This window comes from Falco naumanni, chromosome 12 (assembly GCF_017639655.2).
Source record: "Falco naumanni isolate bFalNau1 chromosome 12, bFalNau1.pat, whole genome shotgun sequence".
In the NCBI taxonomy this organism is placed as follows: Eukaryota; Metazoa; Chordata; class Aves; order Falconiformes; family Falconidae; genus Falco; species Falco naumanni.
In genome coordinates, this window is record NC_054065.1 from 5,928,279 (window position 1) to 5,950,394 (window position 22,116).

Sequence of the window (22,116 nt, forward strand, 5' to 3'; positions counted from 1 at the left end):
GTGAACCAGAACAGTGTCTGACAAACAGGAAAATTTATTTTTCTAGGGGCATTTATTGCACATCTTCCAGGAACTTGAATGTTTTTTGTTTCAGACTTTTCTTGGGTGGTTTGTTGTTTATTTTTTCAGGTCAGTGGGATAAGATATGTTTAAAAAATGTTTGTAACAGTCTTCATTTTTTTGCAGCGTGAGACAATCAGGTCTCACAGATGAGGAGGGAAGCTGTAATTGGAAAAATCAAGTTCAGACTTTAATTAGGCACTTTTTACTAACAATATAATTCTCAAAAATATTTTGCATTGTGTAAGTAAACATCTAAACTAAGCCTCATTTAATGAAATTTTCTCTTTATAGGAATGGTCAGATGAAGTGTTCAGTTTGGCAACTAATTTGTTGGCACAGAACATGTCAAGGGACGCGTTTCTGGAAAAAGCGTAAGTGGCCGTCGTATTTAATGCTGTGGGTGTTGCTCTTTTCTTTGCGTCATTTCCCTCTTTGCTTGTTAGTCACATTGTCCTCTATTGTTTCTGCTTTGATGGGTTGTCACTTTTGTAAACACGGGCTGTCCTTTCTCATGGTTTTAAAAGCCTGCTATCTAGATGTCATTTAAACAAAAATCTTGTTAGGGTTGTTCTTGCAAACTACTAAGTCATAGCAAAAACCAGAATTAAATGCTATCTTCCTTTTCCATACCAAAGCAGTAGTTTCAGCTGTAGTCTGAAGCTGTCCATTTGAAATAAGAACACTCTGGACTGAATTACTTCTGGATTATTTTTCCTTTTTTCTGTTTTTGATCAAAAAATGAGAAATGCAAGAAGACAGTTTTCCTTAGTCTGATCTCTCTGGTTTTCACGTGATTCAGAGGGAAGCTGTGAATCCATTCATCTAGATGGCCTTGCACACTGCAGATTCAGAGTTGCCTTCAACAAAGTAGAAAAGCTGTTTATGAGAACGTTTGGGGTGTAAAACCACACCTCCAAAAGGAAAGTGAGCCAAACCCAAGATTAATGGTTCGCAACTGGATGATAAGTGCACATGCGGACAGAGTTTTGCGTAAGTGATGGTTTTGAGAATAGCATAGCAAAGTCTACTAGCCAGCGAGGGTGATGAACCAGAGCACTTGTTGGCCTTTTGGAGTTTTAAAAGAGGAGATATCCCCTCCCCAGCCTATGAGTTGGCTGGTTAAATTCACCTTTTTGTCTCCCCCAAACACCTTTTAGTTTATACCCACAGGTGAAGGCTCAGTACCTCAATACCAGGCTGGGGCTTAGATTCCTAAAAATTGCCTCCATCCAAGAAGCAAGTTAATGGACCTTTTTTCTGGACTTTCCAAGGCTGTGCATGCCTGATTTCATTAGATGCACCCATAGTTAGTCAAAAGGTGCCCAACTGCTTAACTTCAATTTCATGTACATATTCATAGGTGCCTGTTCTGGGAAGGAGGTGTGTGTATTTCCTTCTGATAGTGTTCATTGTGGTACAGCTGAACTCAACAGAAATTCTTGAAGAGACTCTGAAGGTTGGATGTCGCAGGAACTGTACAGCTTTGTGTCTGATAATGCTATGTTGGGACAGCAATGATAAATTAGGCAAACAAAATCCCAAATGAATGGAAACATTTAACACTTCCTTTTGGCTCTGCATGCTGACAGTGGGGATAGCGCAGCCAGTGGATAGATAGCACTGTGCCAACCTGCAGACCCAGGTGGGAGAGCAAGAGCAGAGGTGACTTCCTTCAGCTCCATAGATTTGTAGATGAATTACAGGAGCATTTTGATATTACTATTTCCATGCTCCATAGGTTTGTAGATGAATTACAGGAGCGTTTTGATATTACTGTTTCCATGCTCCATACCACTCGATTTCCCAGGTGGCCAGTGGACTTTGCTGACGGGTCTGTAGTGGGGAGGATTGTGGCTGCACCTAATGGGCTTTTTTGTATCAGATTCAAAGGAGAAACATGTTATCACATAGTAGGGTAGAACTAGTCTTATTTGGAGCCATTTTTCAGTGGTTGTTCAAATTATATTAATTAAAGATGAAGTCACTGGACACATTGCATAGATTCAATAGCAGGCAAGCATGGCATTCCTGTGTCTTTTTCTTTTTCCACTAATTAACAAATCACTTGGGAACTGTAAGGTTTCCAAGGTCCTCTGCACAGATGCCAAATCAGTCACTTAATGAATCTTTGACTTTGAAGATTAAAAATACTTCCCCATTATAATTACTGTACTAAGCAAAGGGTTGTTTCCAGTCCTATCAGAACCGCCTTGTTGAAATAGAAAAGCTAATTGCATTAGACCAGAATTCAGGTGTCTTTTTTTTTTGGTTGGTTTTTTTTTTTTGGTTTTTTTTTTTTTGTGGCATTTGGTCTATTGCAGCATGGGAAGTGCAATAATAAACAGCTTGAGCAGCTTTCTTGTGGTTTGGTCAGATGAGAAAAATAGGGTTCATTTGGGAGGAGGGGTGGCTAAGAAAAAATGCCATTTTGGTTATAACGTGCTCATTCCTCTGTTGTAACCATGTGGTGTGTTTTTGTGTTGGAGTACAAAAATGGACACTGGAGTACATTAGTACTGGAATACTGACCAGTGCAGTAATAAGCAAAGGATTGACTGTGCTGCAGAAAATTTGCGTTACTGTTACGTCCAGCATGTGTTTGGAGTTGGCACTGCACTAGTGAAAAGAGACCTGCTGCCAGTGGGAGTATCTCCTAGCTAGCTTTTTAACAGGAGTAACATGCTTGGGTTTCTTAGATTGATGGGTAATGGCTGCAGGGGAAAAAATAGTGTCCCACATGCAGCAAAGAATTTGGGAGGAAAAAAGGTGGCAAGTACTGGTGGGGTTTAACTGTTCTTCAGACACGCATTTTTAGTTTGCTTTAACTGAAGTTCAGAATTCTATTTATTTTTTTTATTCTTCTAGATTTCTTTTATTTCTAGCTTTCTTGACTGCAGAGGAAAACATTAAATGATTAAATGTCACCAGAATGTATTCAAAAGTTTCAAAAAATAGAAGGCAAACTAAACTCAACCTTTTTTACTAACCGCTGTGATTTTATTTTTTTTCTTTTTAATCTAGCTCAGTGCTGGGAGATGAGGCAGAAGGGATAGTATTTGGTTTGGTCACACAGTAGCACAAGAGGTTTTCATTTCCAGAAGATGCGTGTGAGGAGGCAGGGATTTGTGAAAATGTTCCTATCCTAGTTAGGGATATTAGCATGAACTTTGTTTTTGAAGTGGTTGCTACTGGCATTTTTGGTTGGGAAGAAAAGGAAAGTTTATTAGAAACATGCAGTTTCTTTTTCTTTTGGTAGGCCAGTGAGTAGAGAAGAAGGTTTTTATTAACAACAACAAAAAAATCTCTTAAATATGTAAGTGTTGCTGCATTTTTCACCAGATCATAGTACGGCAAAACTCATTTGTATTTTTAATTATATTCAGGTGGAAGAGATGAAGCGCTTAAAGTTGTGCTCTTCACAGGCTGCTGCTGGTAGACATGCTGGTAACCAGTAGTCCTTGCATAATGGGAGTACCATCAGATAGCAGCTCTAGGCCCAACTGCTTCTCATTAAAGCTACGGGATGACTCTTGTTTCAGTAGGCTTTGAAACAGTGTGTTGAAAGATTTGGACAAAGATAGATACATCCTCATCCTGCTACCTTAATGGGCATGTGAGAGAAGTCAAAGGTCCTGAGACACTGAGATGCTCTAAATACTCAATTCAAAAGCTGGATAAATGCCTGCCTGTAGATGGTTTCAGCATGTAGTTTTCTTATTGCTTCATACTGGAAATCTCTTGGGCTTACCTAAGGCTGCTAAATATACTGCCGCTTTTGTTTGTGCAGACGCTTCAGTTGACAGCGATTTGACTTCCTTCCAGCTGAGGAGTGACAACATTTAGGGTCAAACGGAGAAACCTTCACAAATGTGTGATGAGGAGAGCTTAGGACGGCAGGGATGTTGGTTGCGACATCCAGGGATGATTTCAGCCTCTGGAAGAGGATTACAGCCACCTTTCCAGTCAAGTTGTGTAGCCTGTGTGCTACAATTCAGTCTGCTGGTAGACTGGCAGGCAGCCTGGGTGAGAAGGAGCTTGAGGGGATGAAAAATGTGATGCTAGCTGTACTTGGAATGCCCTGTTGCGAGACAGACAGAATTTGACGCTATGAGTATGTTACTGTTGAAGGAGAAGGTATTTACTTATTAATGATATCCCAACAGGTTTTCATATTGGGCAAAAGACCTGCGTGGAACTTGCCGCATGATCAGAACACTAGCACTGAGCTATAATGGTAGTGGGGAGGTACTTGAAAATGCTGTAAAAATAAAACAGGGTGCTTTTCTCTCCACAGTTACACAAAACTTAAGCTGCAGGTGACTCCAGAAGGGCGCATTCCTCTGAAAAAGTAAGTTCTGTTCCCCTTCCTTACCACATAGTCTCTTCTGATTTGAGTGTGACTGTGTTTGGGATGAACATGTGGCCCCTGTGTCTAGAAGAATAATTTTATCTTCTGATTATAACATATTGCAGTAAAGAGTGGGCAGTGATACTCAGGTTGTCTCTGTTCAAATGCTCTGGGTGTAGATCACCCTTATGATCTTGTGAGCAAGATCCTTAGCTTCTCTGCCCTTGTTCATTCCAGTTGTGTAAAATAAAAAAACCCATAATTTCTCTACCTCAGAGACATGTCGTGAGGATAGATGTATTCAGATTATATGTCACTAGGGTAATAGGAAGAGAGCAGTGGTGACTTTCTCAAATAACTGTCCACTGTAATAGGAGCTTGTGTGGGGTAGAGTTAAACTCATTGTGAGCACCGTTAAACTAGTTTCTGTTACCAAGCAGAAGCAAATGGAAGTAAATAGATAAAGATGTGGTAGACTGGGAAGCGATATTCCGTCTTTAAGGCAATTCCCTGTTTCTCTTCGTTTTGCAGCATATACCGCTTGTTTTCTGCTGACAGAAAACGGGTAGAGACTGCGTTAGAAGCTTGTAATCTTCCATCTTCCAGGGTAAGCATCTGCATTTATTCCTGGCCCTTACCAAGCGGTGCCTGTATTTGACAGTGTATACTCTGTGGGGTTGAGGACAGTTTATCAAGGCTGATCATGCTGTGCTACCTTTGCTGCTGGAGCGGTCCTCAGCAGCTGGTCTGTCTTTTCCACACAGAAGTTCCTGCTACATATCTGCAAACCTGAGTACTTTGGATGTGAAACTGTTTTGGGACCAGCAGCGCCCGAATGAAGCGGCTGCACCTCAAATACAGTGTTCAGTGTTCAGCCCCTCAGTACAAGATACACTGAGGTGCTGGAGCGTGCCCAAAGAAGGGCAGTGAAGATGGTGAAGGGTCTAGAGCATGGGTCTTGTGGGCAGCAGCTGAGGGAACTGGGGGTGTTTAGTCAGGAGGAGACTCGGGGGACCTTATTGCTGTCTACAGCTACCTGAAAGAAGGCTCTAGGCAGGTGGGGGTCAGTCCCTTCTCCCCAGTAACAACTGACAGGACAAGGTGAAACACCCTCAAGTTATGCCAGGGGTGGTTTAGATTGTATGTTAGGAAAAATTTCTTCACCGAAGGGGTGGTCAGGCATTGGAACAGGCTGCCCAGGGAAGTGGTTGTGTCACCATCCCTGGAAATATTTAAAAGATGTGTAGAAGTGGCACTTAGGGACATGGTTTAGTGGTAGACTTGGCAGTGCTGGTTTAATGGTTGGACTCAATGATCTTAAAGGTCTTTTCCAACCTAAATGATTCTATGATTGTATGAAGTGTGAATGGATTAAAGGAAAGGGCAGGGGATTGTGTGACCTGTCCTAGAGAAATACAGTGAAAATATTTTAAGAATTGGTGATTGTTGCACAATTTTCAAGGCATGATTTTGAAGCAGCGTTAGCTGTAGGTATAGCTAATGGTGTAATCCATTTCCTTCTCACAAAAAAACCCACGCCCCAAACCATATAACTTAAGCGACAGTTGGAACTCACTGTAGCTTATCTAAAAGGTGCATAGAGTAAATGTTGAAACGCTGTAATGTCAAAGCTGTTAATGCTGTGGGGATGCAGCCATTGTATGCTGCTAATCCAGGCACTCTCCTCAACCCAGAGCATTTGCAGGATGGTATCGCACCTCCAGGAAGGTGCTTTTTCAAGAGGAATGAGCTCAAGCATATGATTCTAGTTAACACTGGAGTGAATACGTCCTTAGTCTTTCCTCTCAGGTGGAGGTTCCCCTCCAAGAAGCTTCTTGCAGGATAGTTCATGTATTCGGGGGTGCAAGAGGTAGGGCAGAACTGGCCTTTAGCAGAGGAGAGCCTGCATCTCCTGGCCTCTTGCTCGTGTAGAGAACTGTGCTGTGATGTTTGCTCAACCTTTGCTTCCCCAATAGAGCCAATTCCTACAGCTACAGAAGAGCAATGGAGCAAAATCTTCACAAGCTTAACCTGATACGCCTTAGCAATGAGACTTTCCTTCATAGGTTTGGGAGCTTAATTTCATAAAATTCCAAGGAATGTTCTGTGAAGTAGGTATAAAAGATCCTAATAATCATACCTAAAGTAATGTTGTGAGGTTAGAAATATGGAAAGAATAATTTTAAAGATTTTTTTTATTTAATTATTAGCAAACAAGACAAGATGTGCAAAAAATCTCTGAAGCATTGCTTTTAAAGCAATTGGCCTATTTCTGTTTACTGCGTATATCTGGAAAAAAATAATCTAAACATCACTGGAGTCCTTGAAAGGAACTGCAATCTTCTTCTGCTATTTATTTAAGTAGAGCCAAATTTACATACACATTGCTAGATACTTGTTGCTGGGATACCATCTTGGAAATTATTCATAATATAAAGTAGATCCTTTGTTAGGTTGGGACAAAAGAGAAATACACTTTGTGCAACAAATAAAATTGTGATCAGCTTTGAAAAAAAATATTTTAGAAGCAAAGTGCCTAAGAAGCATGAAACTGAATCTCAGAGGTAATGGAGCAGAAGAAGATCAGTACTTCAGCTACAGCTCTTTTCCTTTGTGTTCCTGTTTATTTGAACAAGTGATATTCTTAGCTTCAACTTTCAGCTTTGCTGCCCCATTGTACTGCATGAAAAATGGTGTTCCCATAAAGTCTTGGAAGAGCACTGAACTCTAGGAGTGTGCAAAGCATAAATATTGAGGAATCTTTCTCAGCAAAATTACACTAAATTATTCGGAGAATTCATGAAAGTCTCTTATGGACATGAACAGTTTAGGCTTTCTGGGTTTTCATATTCATGCCTAATGAAGATCCTTCTGAAGACTTTTCTCCCCAAGTTTTCATAGCTCTCATTGCTCTAGGAAGATACAGGGCTTGTTGACCATGAGTTTCACATGATGATTTGCTGCACCTCTCAGAACCTGTGGATGGCTCTAAAATACAAAATGAATCACAGTCTTGAGTAAGCAAAGCCCAAGTCAGCATTTATGTCTCTCTTCTTGATTCATAGTTTCAAGGTTGGGACAGTCCTTCATCTGTCTTATGCAGTGACCTGAGTGTAGGGCAGCCTGAGCTATGTGGCTAAGGAACAGTACTGCTGCACGGACTTGTCTCTGATGGTACAAACTTCAGCTTCTGATAGCCTCGCTCTTACAAATTCCCTCTGTGCGTGCTTGCTAGGGGACCTCGTGGGACAATGTGTAGGCACTGCGTTTAGTGTGAGAGGAGGAAGAGTCCTCATTGCCTGCATAATTCCTTTCATCCTGCTGTAAAAGAATACAACCAGACAGGGTCCCCAGAAGTTCTAAAAATAAACTCTTTTTATTTCGTATTTAGGGAGCTTAATAAGGAATGAATTCTCTGTAGCACTGAGCACTTCATCCCTGATTCAGCCGAGCAGTTAAGCATGACTACAGTTGGGTGACCCACCGACTTCAGGTCAAGCACATTTTCAAAGAATGGGTTGATTTATTTATGTATGTTCTGGGTCAGACCCAGCATGTGTAGAGTCTTGCAGGATCAAGCCCTATGTGATCTGATTTTTGGCAGATTTCATCATCCAGCAGAACTGAAAGCAGAGGAATGTTTAAATAAATGTTTAAATGAAGATTTACAATATGCCAATGAGTTTTTGAGTTTGGCATTCAATTCCCCTATGATGTGGTTTTTTTCATATTTTTTTTTTTTTAAATCTCAGCTGCTTTTGGGAAAGAGGGAGTGCTTTTTGTTATTGTTGAGTATTTGTATTTCTTTTGGTTTTAGTCAAAGGTGTCTTAAATAGAATCTGAAGAGCTTTATTTTAGCCACCTATTTGGCTGTGAAGACTTGTTCCTGCCTTCCAGATAATGTAGAGGTTCACAATGAAGCACCAGTGAGCTTGACTGTTAATGTAAAATAAAACAAGCAGCTATTGAGTCCAGTATGGGCATATTATCTGAATTAGTTGTTGTGCTGCCAAAAATATAACAGACTGGATACAGATGTTATAAAAGCAGGCGGGTTACCAGAAAAGTCGTAAATCAACAGTGCTTGAAATTAGTAGAGAGTCTTAATTACAGAATAAAATTGAATGCCAGTACTCAGCAAAGCTGGAAATGAGGGATGCTCTCATGTGGTACAGAAAGTTTGTGATTTGTTCCTTGGACTCAAAAAAAGAGATGAGCGCATAAGGTGTGTGGGTGGTTCCACTGAAATGTGGATAGCTCAGACCAGGCTGAGGAAGGGGGCAGCGTATTTTAATCCCCTTTGGCAGGCAGGCTTTTGGAATCCAAATATAGTTTTGTGAGATTGTGCCTGGGGTGACAAATGCTTGCAGAAAGGCTTTCATCTCCCATCTAGATCTTTGTGTTTTGCAGCCCACTGATTACATTACTGGAAGGAAATAATAAATTATTAAAAGATTCTGTACTTACGCGTGAAGACTTGTGTTGGTTATCCTCTTTGTGGATAGCCGTTTGGAGATACGTGTTGGGAAACTGAGGTGTATCTTCCTAACCGGAACAGAGTGGCAAATAAAAGCCTGGATCTCAGGTCATTGGGAAAAGATCCACAACTTGTTCAGTTGAACACCTTCACATCCCCTGTAAAGGAAAAACGTACAGTAGGTCATGGGAGAGTAACCCTGTGGCAGTCGCAGAAGCAACATTTAAAATGCTCGTAAGACAAGTGCTGGCTGCGCAGGGATTATAGGTAGAGGGGTGCCACAGGACACTGGCGTGGCAGCTTTAACAAGAAAATTCACAAGCTTTATGAATATTGGCCTTGAGGAAAACACAAGCATCAGCAGTCCTACTCTCAACTGAAAGCACTGCAGCTCAAATTTATCAAACTGTAGTGGGTGCAGTTTCACACTTAGTTCAGCATCACCGGCTGCTGTCACTGAAAGAAGCCATTTCCATCCTCCAACTTCAGGTTTCAGACTTCTCCATCCACCCTTGTATTTGATTTAGCAGTTGTGCCATTGGCGAGTTAACCTGGCTCAGCGAGCTGATCCCACAGTAAAGTGCACAAGGTTGTTTTGGCTGAGTAAGTTTTGAACCAGTTTACCCTGCAGCCACTCGCACAGTCTGCCAACAAAGGAGAAGGCACAAGGGTCTAATGACCGGTGACCTTAGACCATCGGAGCCTGAAGCTGGATACCCAGACGGAGCAGCAGAACAGCCCAGCTCAGTCCCAGCGTGAACTGGGTCAGGTTCAGGCCATGCTTGTGGACAGAAACACTCGGCGATGGTCATCATACAAAACGCTGTCAGGCCTCTGCAAGTTTCATAGATGAGAGAGAAAATGACACCTGTGGCATTCACTTATTTATTTATTTTAACCTAAAGCAGGAAAAACACACAAGTTTCCTTCCATCTAACAAAGGCTTGAATCAATGCTTTCAGTTCCCTTGGCAACAGGCAGAATAAATAACAGCAACCATTTCCTCTATCAGCTGCTTGCTTCTGAGGCGAACAGGTTCAGTGATGTTTAAAAGCAAACGGCTTTGTGTCCAAGGTAGTTTTCCTCCTCTAGTTCACAAGATTTGGGCTTTATCTTGGAGGAATGAAGAGGCTGGACACATGGACCCGTGGTGCTCCTGAAGACTGCATGTCATAGCTTTTGTTAAAGGTAGCTTGCATGGAGGAAACTTAAAAATTAGATTTACAGTATTTGCATTGCATTTCACGTTTTCTTTTTCTTGTCTCTTTATAAGGTTTCTTCTGCACAAAATCCAAGCTTCTGTGCATTTTCCTTTTTTGGTGCACTGATGCAAAAGCAGAAGCCAGTGAGCACACCATTAGTGTTTTCTGCTGGAAAAAGGCTTTGCCCCTTCCTTGGGTCTTCATGTCTTCCCAGCCCTGCTAAGGAGGCAGCCCTTGCTGTCTTCTGCAAAAACTCTGGAGCTTGAAGGCAGTGCCTGCAAGTTGGAGGAGGGCTCTTCAGCTTCCTGCAAATGACTGTTTTCCTTACCCAGTCCAGTAATTCCCTCTGGTTACAAACAATAATTCTATTTTTTGGGGGGGAGAAGCTGGCAGGTATAACAGGGGTGATGAAAGTGTCAACGAAAAGCAGGCGTTTTGTAATTTTGTAAATTGGTTTAAATTTTAGGAAATGTAAGAAAAAAATATGCTGCTATCTCTTCTATAGGAGGGCATTTTTATCAATTGCTGTAAAAGAAATCTGATTGCCAAATGCGTCACACTGAGTATTTAGGACAAAGTTGTATGGAAAAGCTACATTGCATAAGTCTTGCCCAGAATCATGGTATCTTGAACGTGTATCTTCAGGAAGGAAAAGGAAACATTTCTGCTGCTGTCAGGGAACAAGTGTATTAATGATGACTCAGTGACCCAGTTCATTCCCCAGTTCTTTGAAAGCTTTGGAAAGATGAGTGACGTGCTCGTCCTCTGTAACGCTGCCATTTTGCTTGCTGAAGCACACAGGCTCAGCACCACTGTCCAGCCACCCTTCTGGGAGTGAGCTCAGAGCCCACGTGTTATATCATGATATAACTATTTATGCTATAGATAAGGGGGTTAGATGGGGAGAGGTCCATCCTTTCTTCCTCACAGGTACACAGAGAAAGAGATAACTTTGCCTTATGGAAACTAAGATTATAGATGTAGTTGTATTAATTTTTTTTTAAAGACGTACTCTGTAAACTGCTCTGTTATTCAGGGAGATTTATTATTCTGCAAAGTCTGGGCTTCTCTAGATTGCAGGAAGGAAATCAAAAGCAGCACAGTAGTGAATGATCTGTTTACAAAGAATGGATAAAAGTGCTATATTGTTCTCTCACTATATTTTTTCCCCATTTCACAGAATGATTCAATCCCTCAAGACGACTTCACGCCAGACGTGTACAGGGTGTTCTTAAACAACCTCTGCCCTCGGCCTGAGATTGACCACATCTTTTCTGAGTTGTAAGAAAATGACGCTTTTTTTTTTCCTTTCTTTTCTTTTCCTCTTCCCCTTCACTGATTTTCTGGGCTGGGGATGGCAAAGTAAGTTATTTAGACTACAGCAGCATGCAGTGATTGCCAAGAACAGATTTCAGTATCAAACAGGGCACTTATTTAACCTTGGATCAAGGGTTCCTTCTCTCCCAAGCTTTTGACTCTATTTCTAATGGCCAGAGTTTAAAAGTAATTTGTTCCTGGAGTAGCAGAACTGCTGGGTCTTGTTTTTTTGTATGGATTAATTTAGGCTTCCATGAAAGTAAAAGAAGAAGAGTAATAAGCAATAACAACGTGCAATAGGTGTGAGAGTATCTATAATCACCCCCAAAAGCTTAATTAGGAGTTGCAAAAAATGCAGTAACTTTTAGGATTTGTGCATCATGAATTCACACCGTGAAATTAAATTAGCAGCCAGCTACAACTGATTTCATACATTTGGTTACAAGCTGTATAACTTGTGTTGCTTCTACCCCTTGCAGCAAGTCATTGTACTTCCCAGGTTCAGCAGAGCCCAATCAATGGAGTCAGAGCATGAAGCAATATGAAAGCAAAGTAATTTCCAAAGTACATCCCAAGACCGCCAAAGCAATTAGTGAATTTATCTTTGCAACATGGGTGTGCTCATGTACTCCTTTTGCGCTTCTTTTCTCTGAGGTTGAGGTTTCAGGGGAATGCGGCCATGGCCTAGTTTGCTCCCATTGAACCCGGGGGTAGGCTTTCTGTTGTGCTCTCGCAAAGTAGAAGTAGGCCAGTCCCGAGTGCTGTAGACAACGCCAAGCGCGTCACCTGGCTTGGAGGCTTCCTGGATCTCCATCTGGGTACAAATTGTATGCAAACTTTGCTCTTTTTTTCTAACTTTCTAAATAGGAATCATCTTGCTTGCTTTGCAGAGTGCCTAGCAATTTTTAGCAGGTTTATTAAAAAAACCCACAAAACAAAACAAAAAACAAAAAACCCCAAGCAAATACTAGAACAATGAAATCAGGGCTGGTGTTATTCAGTTGGGTCAGGAATGCCAGCAGAGTATTTGTGGCGAGCTTGGGATTGAATTCCACATCATTTTCTCTTTTACATTTTAAAATTGCTTAATTCCAGGAATTCAGAGGTATGAAAAGCTTTTAGCATTGCTCTGAGTCTTCCCATTGATGTCAATAATAGTGAACACTTTTAAAAATCTTATTCTTAGATGTTTGAAGAAGAATGTTTGTCTTTACATGCTGGCAAAGTAAATTAGTCCAGAGACACGGTGGGACGATGTTTCTGTTGTATTATAGTTTGAATCTTGTTTTGGTTTCCCTGGGAAGTTATAGAACATTGAACAAGATTTCAAGGAAATGTATTTTAATGACTTTAATTTTCCTCTAGTGGTGCCAAGAGCAAACCATACCTTACTGTTGATCAGATGATGGAATTTATAAATTTTAAGCAACGTGATCCACGTTTAAATGAAATCCTTTATCCACCGTTAAAACAAGAACAAGTTCAACAGCTGATTGAGAAATATGAACCCAACAGTAATCTAGCAAAGAAAGGTCAGTGGTTTTTCATTTCTCTCTGTACATGTTTTCTGATTTGAAACAGTGACTCAATTATCCTATAGCACATGCTAAAGCAAAATGTGGTTCAGAATCAAACTGCATTTCCAACTATCTGCTTTTGGATTGTACAAGCCTGTGAGACATCGTGTGGTGCATTTTTAGATGTACTTGGTTGGGAACAATTTAGGAAGGATGGTGCTGGTTTCAGTATTTACTTTTCAGTATGTGTAATTGATAGTTTAGAACAGTTGCTGTGGTATGCAAACTTAAGCAAAAACCTTACTATCACAACAACTATTTACCAGCAGCTGCAATGTAAAAATTAAAGAAGAAATCAATGGTGGTGAAACTAAGAAGATGATATTTCTATCATTTAACAATAGTAATAAGTCCAGTCTTCTGCTTTCTGATAAAGTGGTAGACAAAGTAAGATGTGGGAGTAGTTGAGTGTGTTTTGTGCTCTAATCACAGAAAATTCCCTTTTTGAAAGTCTTGAGCATTGTCAGGGCTTAACTGGGCATTTTGCCAAAACCAGTGAGAGAACTGCTGAAATCTCTGCAGATTTTTTGCTACCACCACAAGTCTTAAAATAGCATTGAATTTGTGTCTGCATCCTGTTTTATTACAATCCACATATCCCAATGATTACCCCGGCTTTTAATGTGTTTATACCTTAGAAATTTTAGGAGCATGGGAATATCCTGAAAAACAGATCTAATATGAAAAAAACCTGGTTTGATCCAGAGATTTCAGATCCAGAGGAAACACAAAGAAATTGTCTAGAGGTTAACCGAAGGCACTCCCGCCCCTCTCCCCGAAAGCCTTCTGTCCTAGATGTCTTCCTGAAGGAAGGCTGTGGCTCTCGATGCCACAATCAACATTGTCTCAAGGCAAAACACTTCTAATTTTTCTCTTAAGGTTTCTTATTTTTCTAGTCCAATCAAATTTAGTGTTTCCAGAGGTTTTTGAGGGAAGGTTAAATCCTGCTGCTTTGCCAGGCTTACGCAAAATGTCTTTTGATGTCAGTGAGAATACTAGCACAAGTAGATGAAAACACGTTGTGACCTCCTCTCTCATCCGTGCAAATATTAGAACATTTCTCTGTGCTTACCTTATTTCACATCAGTGACAGGAAAGTCTGTTACCTAAAAGATGATCCTTATTACCCAAATATTGGCATTTCACATAAACTAAATAAAGGATTTATTAGCAGGAGGTGTGCTGGTGTGCTAGCAGAACACCAAAGTTGAAATGAAATCACCTTCTGACTAGCAATAAGGAGGAAGCATGAAACAAAGCCTCAGAAACAAGGGTGTTGTGATGGTGTTTGCTAGCACCCTCCAAGCAGGATTTGTGGGACACCTTCAGCTCGTGCATGTTTGCTCCAGGCACTTGTTCTTCCATAGGTGCCTCTATTCCTAGGTACGATTTATATTGCCAATACAGAATCAGTTCTCACAGAAAATACTGACTTTAGCAAGGGGAAGGCAGGTCATAGCAAGCTGATTCCTTTTGTGTCCCCCCCACCCCCTTCAAACTTGTGCACTGAGGTCCAGCAAACTCAGTTGGAACTGACACAACCCGTGGGCCACCTCTCTACTGCAGAGGCCACCTCATATAGCTCCCTGCCTGGCAGCTGAGCTGCAGCAACTGGCACATGCTGCTAACCATGCTCCAGTGTGAATCCCCAGCTTACTGCCTTAAAATTACATGAATTGCCTAATCAGGAATGCCATGGGGACACAATATTTTTTGTGTATCTGCTCTAAGCTGGGAATGTAATTCACTGTATATTAAATGAAGTGTAGGTGTGGACTCAGTCCTACACTCATAGAATAATTGCAAACAAATGCTGCATGTCTGTAAAATGTCATGAAAATATAACAGTATATTCAAAATAATGATTTACCCTTTTAATATGGTGTTTGGAAAAGGGATTGTCACTCAGGCTTTCTGCTGTCACAAAGGACAATTCCCAAGGTTTTTGAAGTACCCGGGCAACTTCTGAGACTGTGATGCATGTGCTTCTCAGCAAATAAAATTTTATGCATTGAAAAATTCATCTAAATAGAATTAGGGATTTTCCCTTGAAAACTTAAATCCAAATTCATAAATTAGAAACTATGTGCCTTTGCACAGCCGCCTGACTTCTTGATCCCACTGCTCTGTTTGGACCGGGTAGACCTGATCAGTTCTAGACCTTCACTTGTCTGCAGATTATGTCTTCTACTTTTCCATCTAATGGTATAATTATCTGTGCGCATCCACTGTACAATAACATTCTTTTTTAATTCTTCTTTTCACATAGCCAACTAAATGAATTTCTTAAGAATGGTTGTAATGTCTCTCAACTTTCACAGCACTAGTCAAATGCTTTTGATATCTCATGATTTTCCATTTCTGTGATGGCCATTATAGCCCTTCTTTTGTACCTGTTGCAGCTAAAGTACAGTATTTTGAACACAGTAAGCAAGAGCTGTCCGTAATATTTCAAGCTTTTACAATATGGCTCTTCAGGTACTTGGTAAACTCAAATGCCCGTGTTCTTACTGGATAAGGGCCTTAGGTTGCAAGTTTTCAGTAAAAAGACTGCCTGTGTTCCTGCTTGTCACTAGTGTATTTTTAGGTATTGTATTGCTGGGATGCGACTGAGCTTTTGCAACATCAGCACATACAGAGGCTTGACATCTACATAGGTTAAGCATCTGGAGTAGTATTTCATTGTGGTTGAAGCAAGCTGTTGTGATTAATGCTTTGTGTCATACAGTAAAGGAGATTAATGCGCTATGTATAGCGTGTTTTCTTATCAGGTAGAAGCAGAAGGAAGTTCCTGGCTCTCTCACTGTCAGCAGAAGTGTACCGGGCAGCTGTTAGGCCTGGTTTAGTAGGAACCTGTAGTTTGGTACTTTCAGGCTGTAAAACATTTCCCTTGGGTGGCTGGCATAACTACTAACTGTTACCATGTTGATAATAAGATGTATATCAATAAATGGATTGGCAGGTGGGAAATTTCTTATTTGCTCTTATTTTTAAGGATCTCGTTACATTATGGATGGGAGATGGGGCATTGATGCCAAGTTTCACATGTGTCTGCTTACAGTGTCAAGTTCTGGTTTCTAGAATTATGTGAAATTTACCATATAAATTTGGTTCAAATTTTGCAGAAATGTGCTGGTTCTTTCTGACTTTATGATGGAATTAATTTCTAAAAATTCCTAAGTTGAAAAGGACCTCAGAACTTTGAGAGCTCAAATCCCATTGTCTCGTTTTAAACCTTTCCTTCTGAAAGAGTGTTTTGAAAACCGCTGAGTAAAAGTCTTGGCTCTAGGGGCATCCTGGATGTCTCTTAAAGATTCTAAGCATGCAAGAGCTCTGCCTGTGTACCAGACTAGCAATGAAGGACACGGAACCAAGGTCTGCTAGGGAAAGGAGATATGAAAAAGCTGGAATCATGTTATAGCAATAAAATATATGCTTCCCACCATCCTTGTTGGTGGGAGCAAGACAAGGGTTAGGTTATTATTAGCCATTATTTTTTAGAGTGGTGTTTATAAAGAGAGATGGCCTTGACTGTAGTATAAACTTCAAAAATAGAGTCTGGGAGTGCTTTGGAGATTTTCCGGGCCAACAGATCTGTACACCAGATTGCACTTAGTAGCAGGCATCTTTGAGATAAGTAATGACATAAAGACATTAATTTTTTTCTCTTAAGTATGCATTTGTTTAAATACTATCTCTGCCTACTTAATTTTAAAGGCCAAACCTTTGGATATGCACAAAAGAAAAGAACTTTCCTCTTATATTTCCCAGGATTTCTTTCTCCAGATTTTCTCAGCTGCACCTATTTGGACATACTGTATATCAGTTTTAGTTACCCATGTATTTAGAAGGATTGTAAGGGAACTGGTTCTATGACTCTCTTTGAATTCCAGTATTAGTTCTGTTTTGCTAGTGCACATTTATTGGTGGTAGTTGTGCTGAGCTTTTCTTAGGTGATAAAGTAAAGCAAGCTATTAACGTTAGATTAAGATATATCTAATATTATACAGCATTTACTATGTGTGTTTTTTCTCATGGCAACCTTAACACCAAGCAATAATCACTTCAGCACAAATGTGGTTTTCCTCCCTTAAACATCAATACATTTTCAACATTTTCATCCCACCACGTTATATATACCTTTTAGTTACTGCTTAAGAACAATTATGCATTAGAGCCTTTTGGTGGCAGAAGGGGGTCATTTCCTAGGCAACAGATTTTAATGGCAAAAACAAGTACTATGCAACTGTGGCTACACTTTTAAGACATACTTCGTAATACTTCAGGCATAAATTCTGATGTATAAACCATTCAGGCAAATGGTAGGGGTTTCTGGCACTGCAGCATTTGTAGGAAGTGCTACAAAATGGTTGAAATCCTTCAGCCTCCTAACTGTAACGTTGGAAATCAAGAATACTTACCAAAAAAACCATTAATGTTGGGATTTTCAGCACTGTCCACCATTCCAATTGTATAAGAGACGAGCTGTCAGCATTGTTTCTCATTCTCAAATGATGACGGAACAATAGATCCCAGTCACAATTTATTACCCCTTAAAATTTATAAGCCACACAAAAGTCATAACCTATCCCATGCCGTCGGCAACAAGTGCTAAGTTAGGCTGCTTGCCAGAAGGCTTGTTTAAAAATTATTTTAAAATATATATATATATATATGTAGCAAATATTAGTCTGAATAATATATCACCATAAATAAGTTAATGGAAACTATACTTGTCAAAATGTATTTTCAAAATACGTTTATATAATGCACTGCATTTTCTTTTTACTTGCTTGGTTTTTAGTTACTCGTGTAAAATTAATTTCAGATCTTGCACTTATTTGGAAGATTGCATCTCAAGTAGAAGCTTAAATGTAAAAATCTTTTAGAATGGAAAATCCTCAATTATGAGGATTTTTTGCATCTGCGTTACAGGTAAAGTGCTTCATCTCTCTAACTTAATGGTGACAGCTTGATAACATAATGAAAGAGTGATGTGGACCAGTAATAATGGATTTTGCAACAGTGTGCAAAGACACAGTGGTATGTGGCATAGTAAAAAAGCAAAAGTTTTTACCTTTTATTCTGTGCTTGCCGTTTAAAACTGGCTTAGATTTGAGACCCATGTGCTTACACATAAGAGTTAGGTTTTGCTAATGGCACAAGAATTAATGAAAATATCAAGAATATGCTTAGGGTTCCAGGGAGGGCAAGTTTCCTAATCTTCTGTGTATAATGCAGATGCTTTGAAAGAAGCATGAGCTTTACAGAAATGCATTCTGGGACTGGTGTCTGGTACCAAGAATAGCTCCACTGATATCAGAGAAACCATGTCAAATGTAAAATGGACAGACTTATTGTGGGATTTGTATCTTCAGAGCTGCAGAGCATAAACTAATCATGATAATGTAAGTTAAGCAGTCAGAGCAGACTTGTGCTAACTAATATGGAAGCTGACCATACCAGGACTCTAGTCCCACATCCTGGAAACCTGGTAGACCACCTAATGGACCCCAGGCTCAAACCCTACAGGAAGATTTAAACCCTGTGTCCTAACACTGAAAATGGATGAAAGAACCTGGAGCGACAGGACCACAAAGCAAACATGACTAGAGGTTTTGGAGTATGTGTAGAGGCTGCATCATTCCCCTCAGCTGGAGCTTTTCCTCAGAGATAAGTAAAGAGTCTTACATCAATACTGCATTTCAAGGGTTACGGAGACATGATTTTCTGCTGCTGCCTGCCTGTATTGTGTTTGACTCAGCTTTAGACTATCAGAGCCCATAAGAAGAAAAGGCTCAAAAAGTAAAACAGCTTCTTTCTGCTTGTTGCTGTTTTACTGTCTCTTTTATGGAACAGAGGGAGGTATTCAATTTTAGCAGCAGCATTTTATTATTTGAAGATGGATATCAGAAGTTTACTTCTGAAAACATAAAGCAGCATGGACTCAAGTGCTGAAGGAAACGAATGTAGATAAACTTTGAATAAATGCTGTGGGATTTGCCTCTTCATTATGATTGCTACAAATGCAGTGCTTTGCAGCTGGAAAGGGCCCATGAGGACAATGGGAAAGAAGAGTGCTGTGATCCAATGGGTGACATCTAGAACCGGTGGCAGAAGAGAGCAGTTTTCCTGGCTCTGCCACAGATGAGCTCATTGACATTTCACCATCCCCTTTTACATGCCATTTTGTTTTTTGCTTCATCCTTTGGTCAACTCAACTAAATAGTCTGCCTTGAGGAGCGAGCTAGCAGTGATCTGTGAGTCTTTTGGTATGAATGGTATCTGTCATAACAGGGCTGTTAACATAGTTGGAGTATGTACACTACTATAATACAACGACCATATGAGGAAGTTTCTCTTACAATGTCAGATGTAATCATCTCCTCTAACAATATCCTTTAGCTGGAATATGAGTGTTGCCTATAAATACATCAGGGTTAAATGCTGGGGGTGTGTGTGTGTGTCAGAAATCAGCGGTAAGCTAAAGGACAATGTTGGCAGAAGAACACAGAGGTATCGAGTGGTCTTGAATAAAGTTAGACAGGCAATTTAAGAGAAGTTTCCTAACAACATGGTTTGCACAGCCTACAGAGGTAGTAAAGAGGGCAAAAAAAGCAATTGTTGTTAAGATAGAGCTTGTTTTGTTTATGAAAAGGGTTGTCGAATGCAGTCCCTCTGCAGCTGCAGAGCCAAGTTTAAAAAACAGACAAGGAAGTCCCTTTAAAGGGACTGAAGGCCCTTCTTTTTAGTTTATCTGAACTGTCTTTGCAGAGCCATGCCTTTACTCTTTTCCACTTCTTTTTAATATTAATCTCTTCTTCGAGTGGAGGAGTGTCTGGAAGTAAAAATATTAGCCACGATAAAGGCTTTTCCTAGTTTTGTTCCCGCCTCTCTGCTCATGCTCACACTCTGCTCTTATCTCTTCCCATTATACTGCAGAATGGTCTTGTTGGCAAGTGCATTAATAGCTTATGTAGAGAAATATCATTTAAGAGGGGGAAAAAAGTATGTATTTTTAGATGTCTTTTAATGCAACTTAGCAATTGGAAGTATGCCAACATTTAACATTATTACATCTCCCAGGATCACTCTGAGGCATGCTACAGAGCACGTTCTTCAGAGGTTTGGGAAGACAGTGACATATTCCAGTAGTGGGCCTCTTTCAGTTTTGTCAGAAATAGCTGTTGTATTGCTGAGATTGATGGTGGTTTTATCTGTCTGATTTAAAATCTTTCCAATTATCTAGTTGTCTGCCTGTCTTGGAAATCTGCCACGTTGTAAAGTGCTTATTCTACTGCTAGCTAGGAACTAGTGTGAAGGTGGTTTTGTAGTGGTTTTATAGCTGTAATTGGATCTAAACTATCTGTTGTCATTTATCCTGTGAGGGATATCCTGTCAGAAACAATTTCTTGCTACATCTGTGCTGAAAAGTCAAGAGCAGCTAGAGAATGGGCTTGTCTGTAAAACCCTGCAATACCATAGACTCTCTGTCCACAGTAGTTTTTGTAGGTGGCTGCAGTTTGGGCTCGAAATGTTCAGAAATAGAAAGCTTAAGATACCTGCTGGGAGACTTGGGTGTAGCTCACTGTGTTTGCCTTCGCTAAATTTGTCCTCATGTAATGAATGAGACCTGCCCAGGTGCTAGGGACCTTAGTACCTCCTTCTCCTGGTACCTCAGCTGAAGTCCAGAGCAGCAGATATGTTTGCCTGTAGGCGGTAGTTATGGTGGGAAAATGGGTCTTGAGGACAGTGTTCCTTGATAATGCAAGGATGTCTTTTACATTGCTCTGCATCATCTTGCAATCTCAGCTGAAAGATGTAGATTCACTGGGGGGTTTAAATAGCCAATGCCCCACTCTTGGATGAGAACCTGGAAGACAGCAGCTGAGGCTTGCTAATGTAAACACTGCACAAACCAGGCCAGCACTTTTAAGCAAAATTGAATTTGGGCAGGGAACAAAAAAGAAAAAAGCAGAAAAGTAAATGCCTGCCAAGGAATAAGCTGCAGTCTGATGTGGTTCTCTAGCTAACCTTACATGTGGCATTTCCTCACAGTCCAACTTTCAGATGATGCTGACCACCCTCCTTCAGTCTGGAGACTCAGGAGAGATTGCTTGCTTATCTACACGAGAGTGGGATTTCCCCCCATTTCTTGAAAATTACTAAAAATTCAGATTTGTATATATATATGTCTGCTAATGTTTTAGAAACTGTTTTGGTTTAAAGAAGGAGCTATCTGTGGGTGAAAAGAGGATGATAAACAGTAAGGAACTGCTTGATACTATGTATGGGGATTTGGTTAAATGTGATCTGTAACAGACATGCTCGATTCAAGATGCTGGACACTTGTGTGTTCTTGTATGTTAGTTAGTTATTGCAGGCATATGACACACACACAGAGTTTGCAATTAATAAAACATGGGTTTACAGTATGACAGGTTCCAAGAATTGTGCTCCTTAATGCAACACATCTGCTTACCAGAATCTCTGAACTGTGTCCATGCTTTGTTACAGTAGAGGATTTTAAGGCTGCTGTAGAGATTTAGATGATCAATATCCATTAAAATAAATGTTTCCAACATTTGTATTTTGAGGAAGAGAAACTGTTGAGCGTTTAAAATCTTCCCTGCCTATGTGTGTATTTTACTGTTTTGTAACACTACTAGAGAAAAATACATTTCATAGGTTGTAGCATATGTGGGTTAGAGCCCTTCCTTCCTGGGTGTTTGAAAAGGGCTGTAAAAAATGCAACTTCTAATAAAATAAGTAAATAGCATGCTCAACATTGTACAGTGACTTTAAGATCTTGTTAAAATGGATGGCTCATGTCAACAGACACAAGTGGCATTTGAAAGCTTTTGTTGCTTCTCAGGTGACACTCCATCTTCCTTTCCCTTTTGAGATGGCAGTGTCCTTGGAATGCTCCCAAAGGTTTCATTCTGATTGAAAACGCTCTTTAGCATAAAAATATGAGGTTATCTATTTGGCATGGCTTGCCTAGAAGCTTATAGGAAATATTTGCTCCCTGAAGTGAACTAAGTGTCTTGAGCTGCAGTACCTCTTCTGAAAACCATTCAGAAAAGTGGTTTTCAGTTTGCAAATGTTTTCTTGGGGAGAAAAAAAATAATA

The 22,116-nt window shown here is 40.2% G+C and overlaps 1 protein-coding gene across 4 annotated transcripts in view; it reads left to right on the plus strand.

The window, feature by feature from the left end:
- The window catches only part of PLCB1 (phospholipase C beta 1), a 401,184-nt gene that overhangs the window by 251,125 nt on the left and 127,943 nt on the right, over positions 1-22,116 (plus strand). For all 4 annotated transcript variants that reach the window (XM_040611965.1, XM_040611966.1, XM_040611967.1 and 1 more), the window contains exons 5-9: positions 355-434; positions 4,358-4,411; positions 4,943-5,018; positions 11,271-11,371; positions 12,773-12,939. In XM_040611965.1, the coding sequence (XP_040467899.1) occupies positions 355-434; positions 4,358-4,411; positions 4,943-5,018; positions 11,271-11,371; positions 12,773-12,939 (478 nt within the window). The remainder of the gene's footprint in view (positions 1-354; positions 435-4,357; positions 4,412-4,942; positions 5,019-11,270; positions 11,372-12,772; positions 12,940-22,116) is intronic.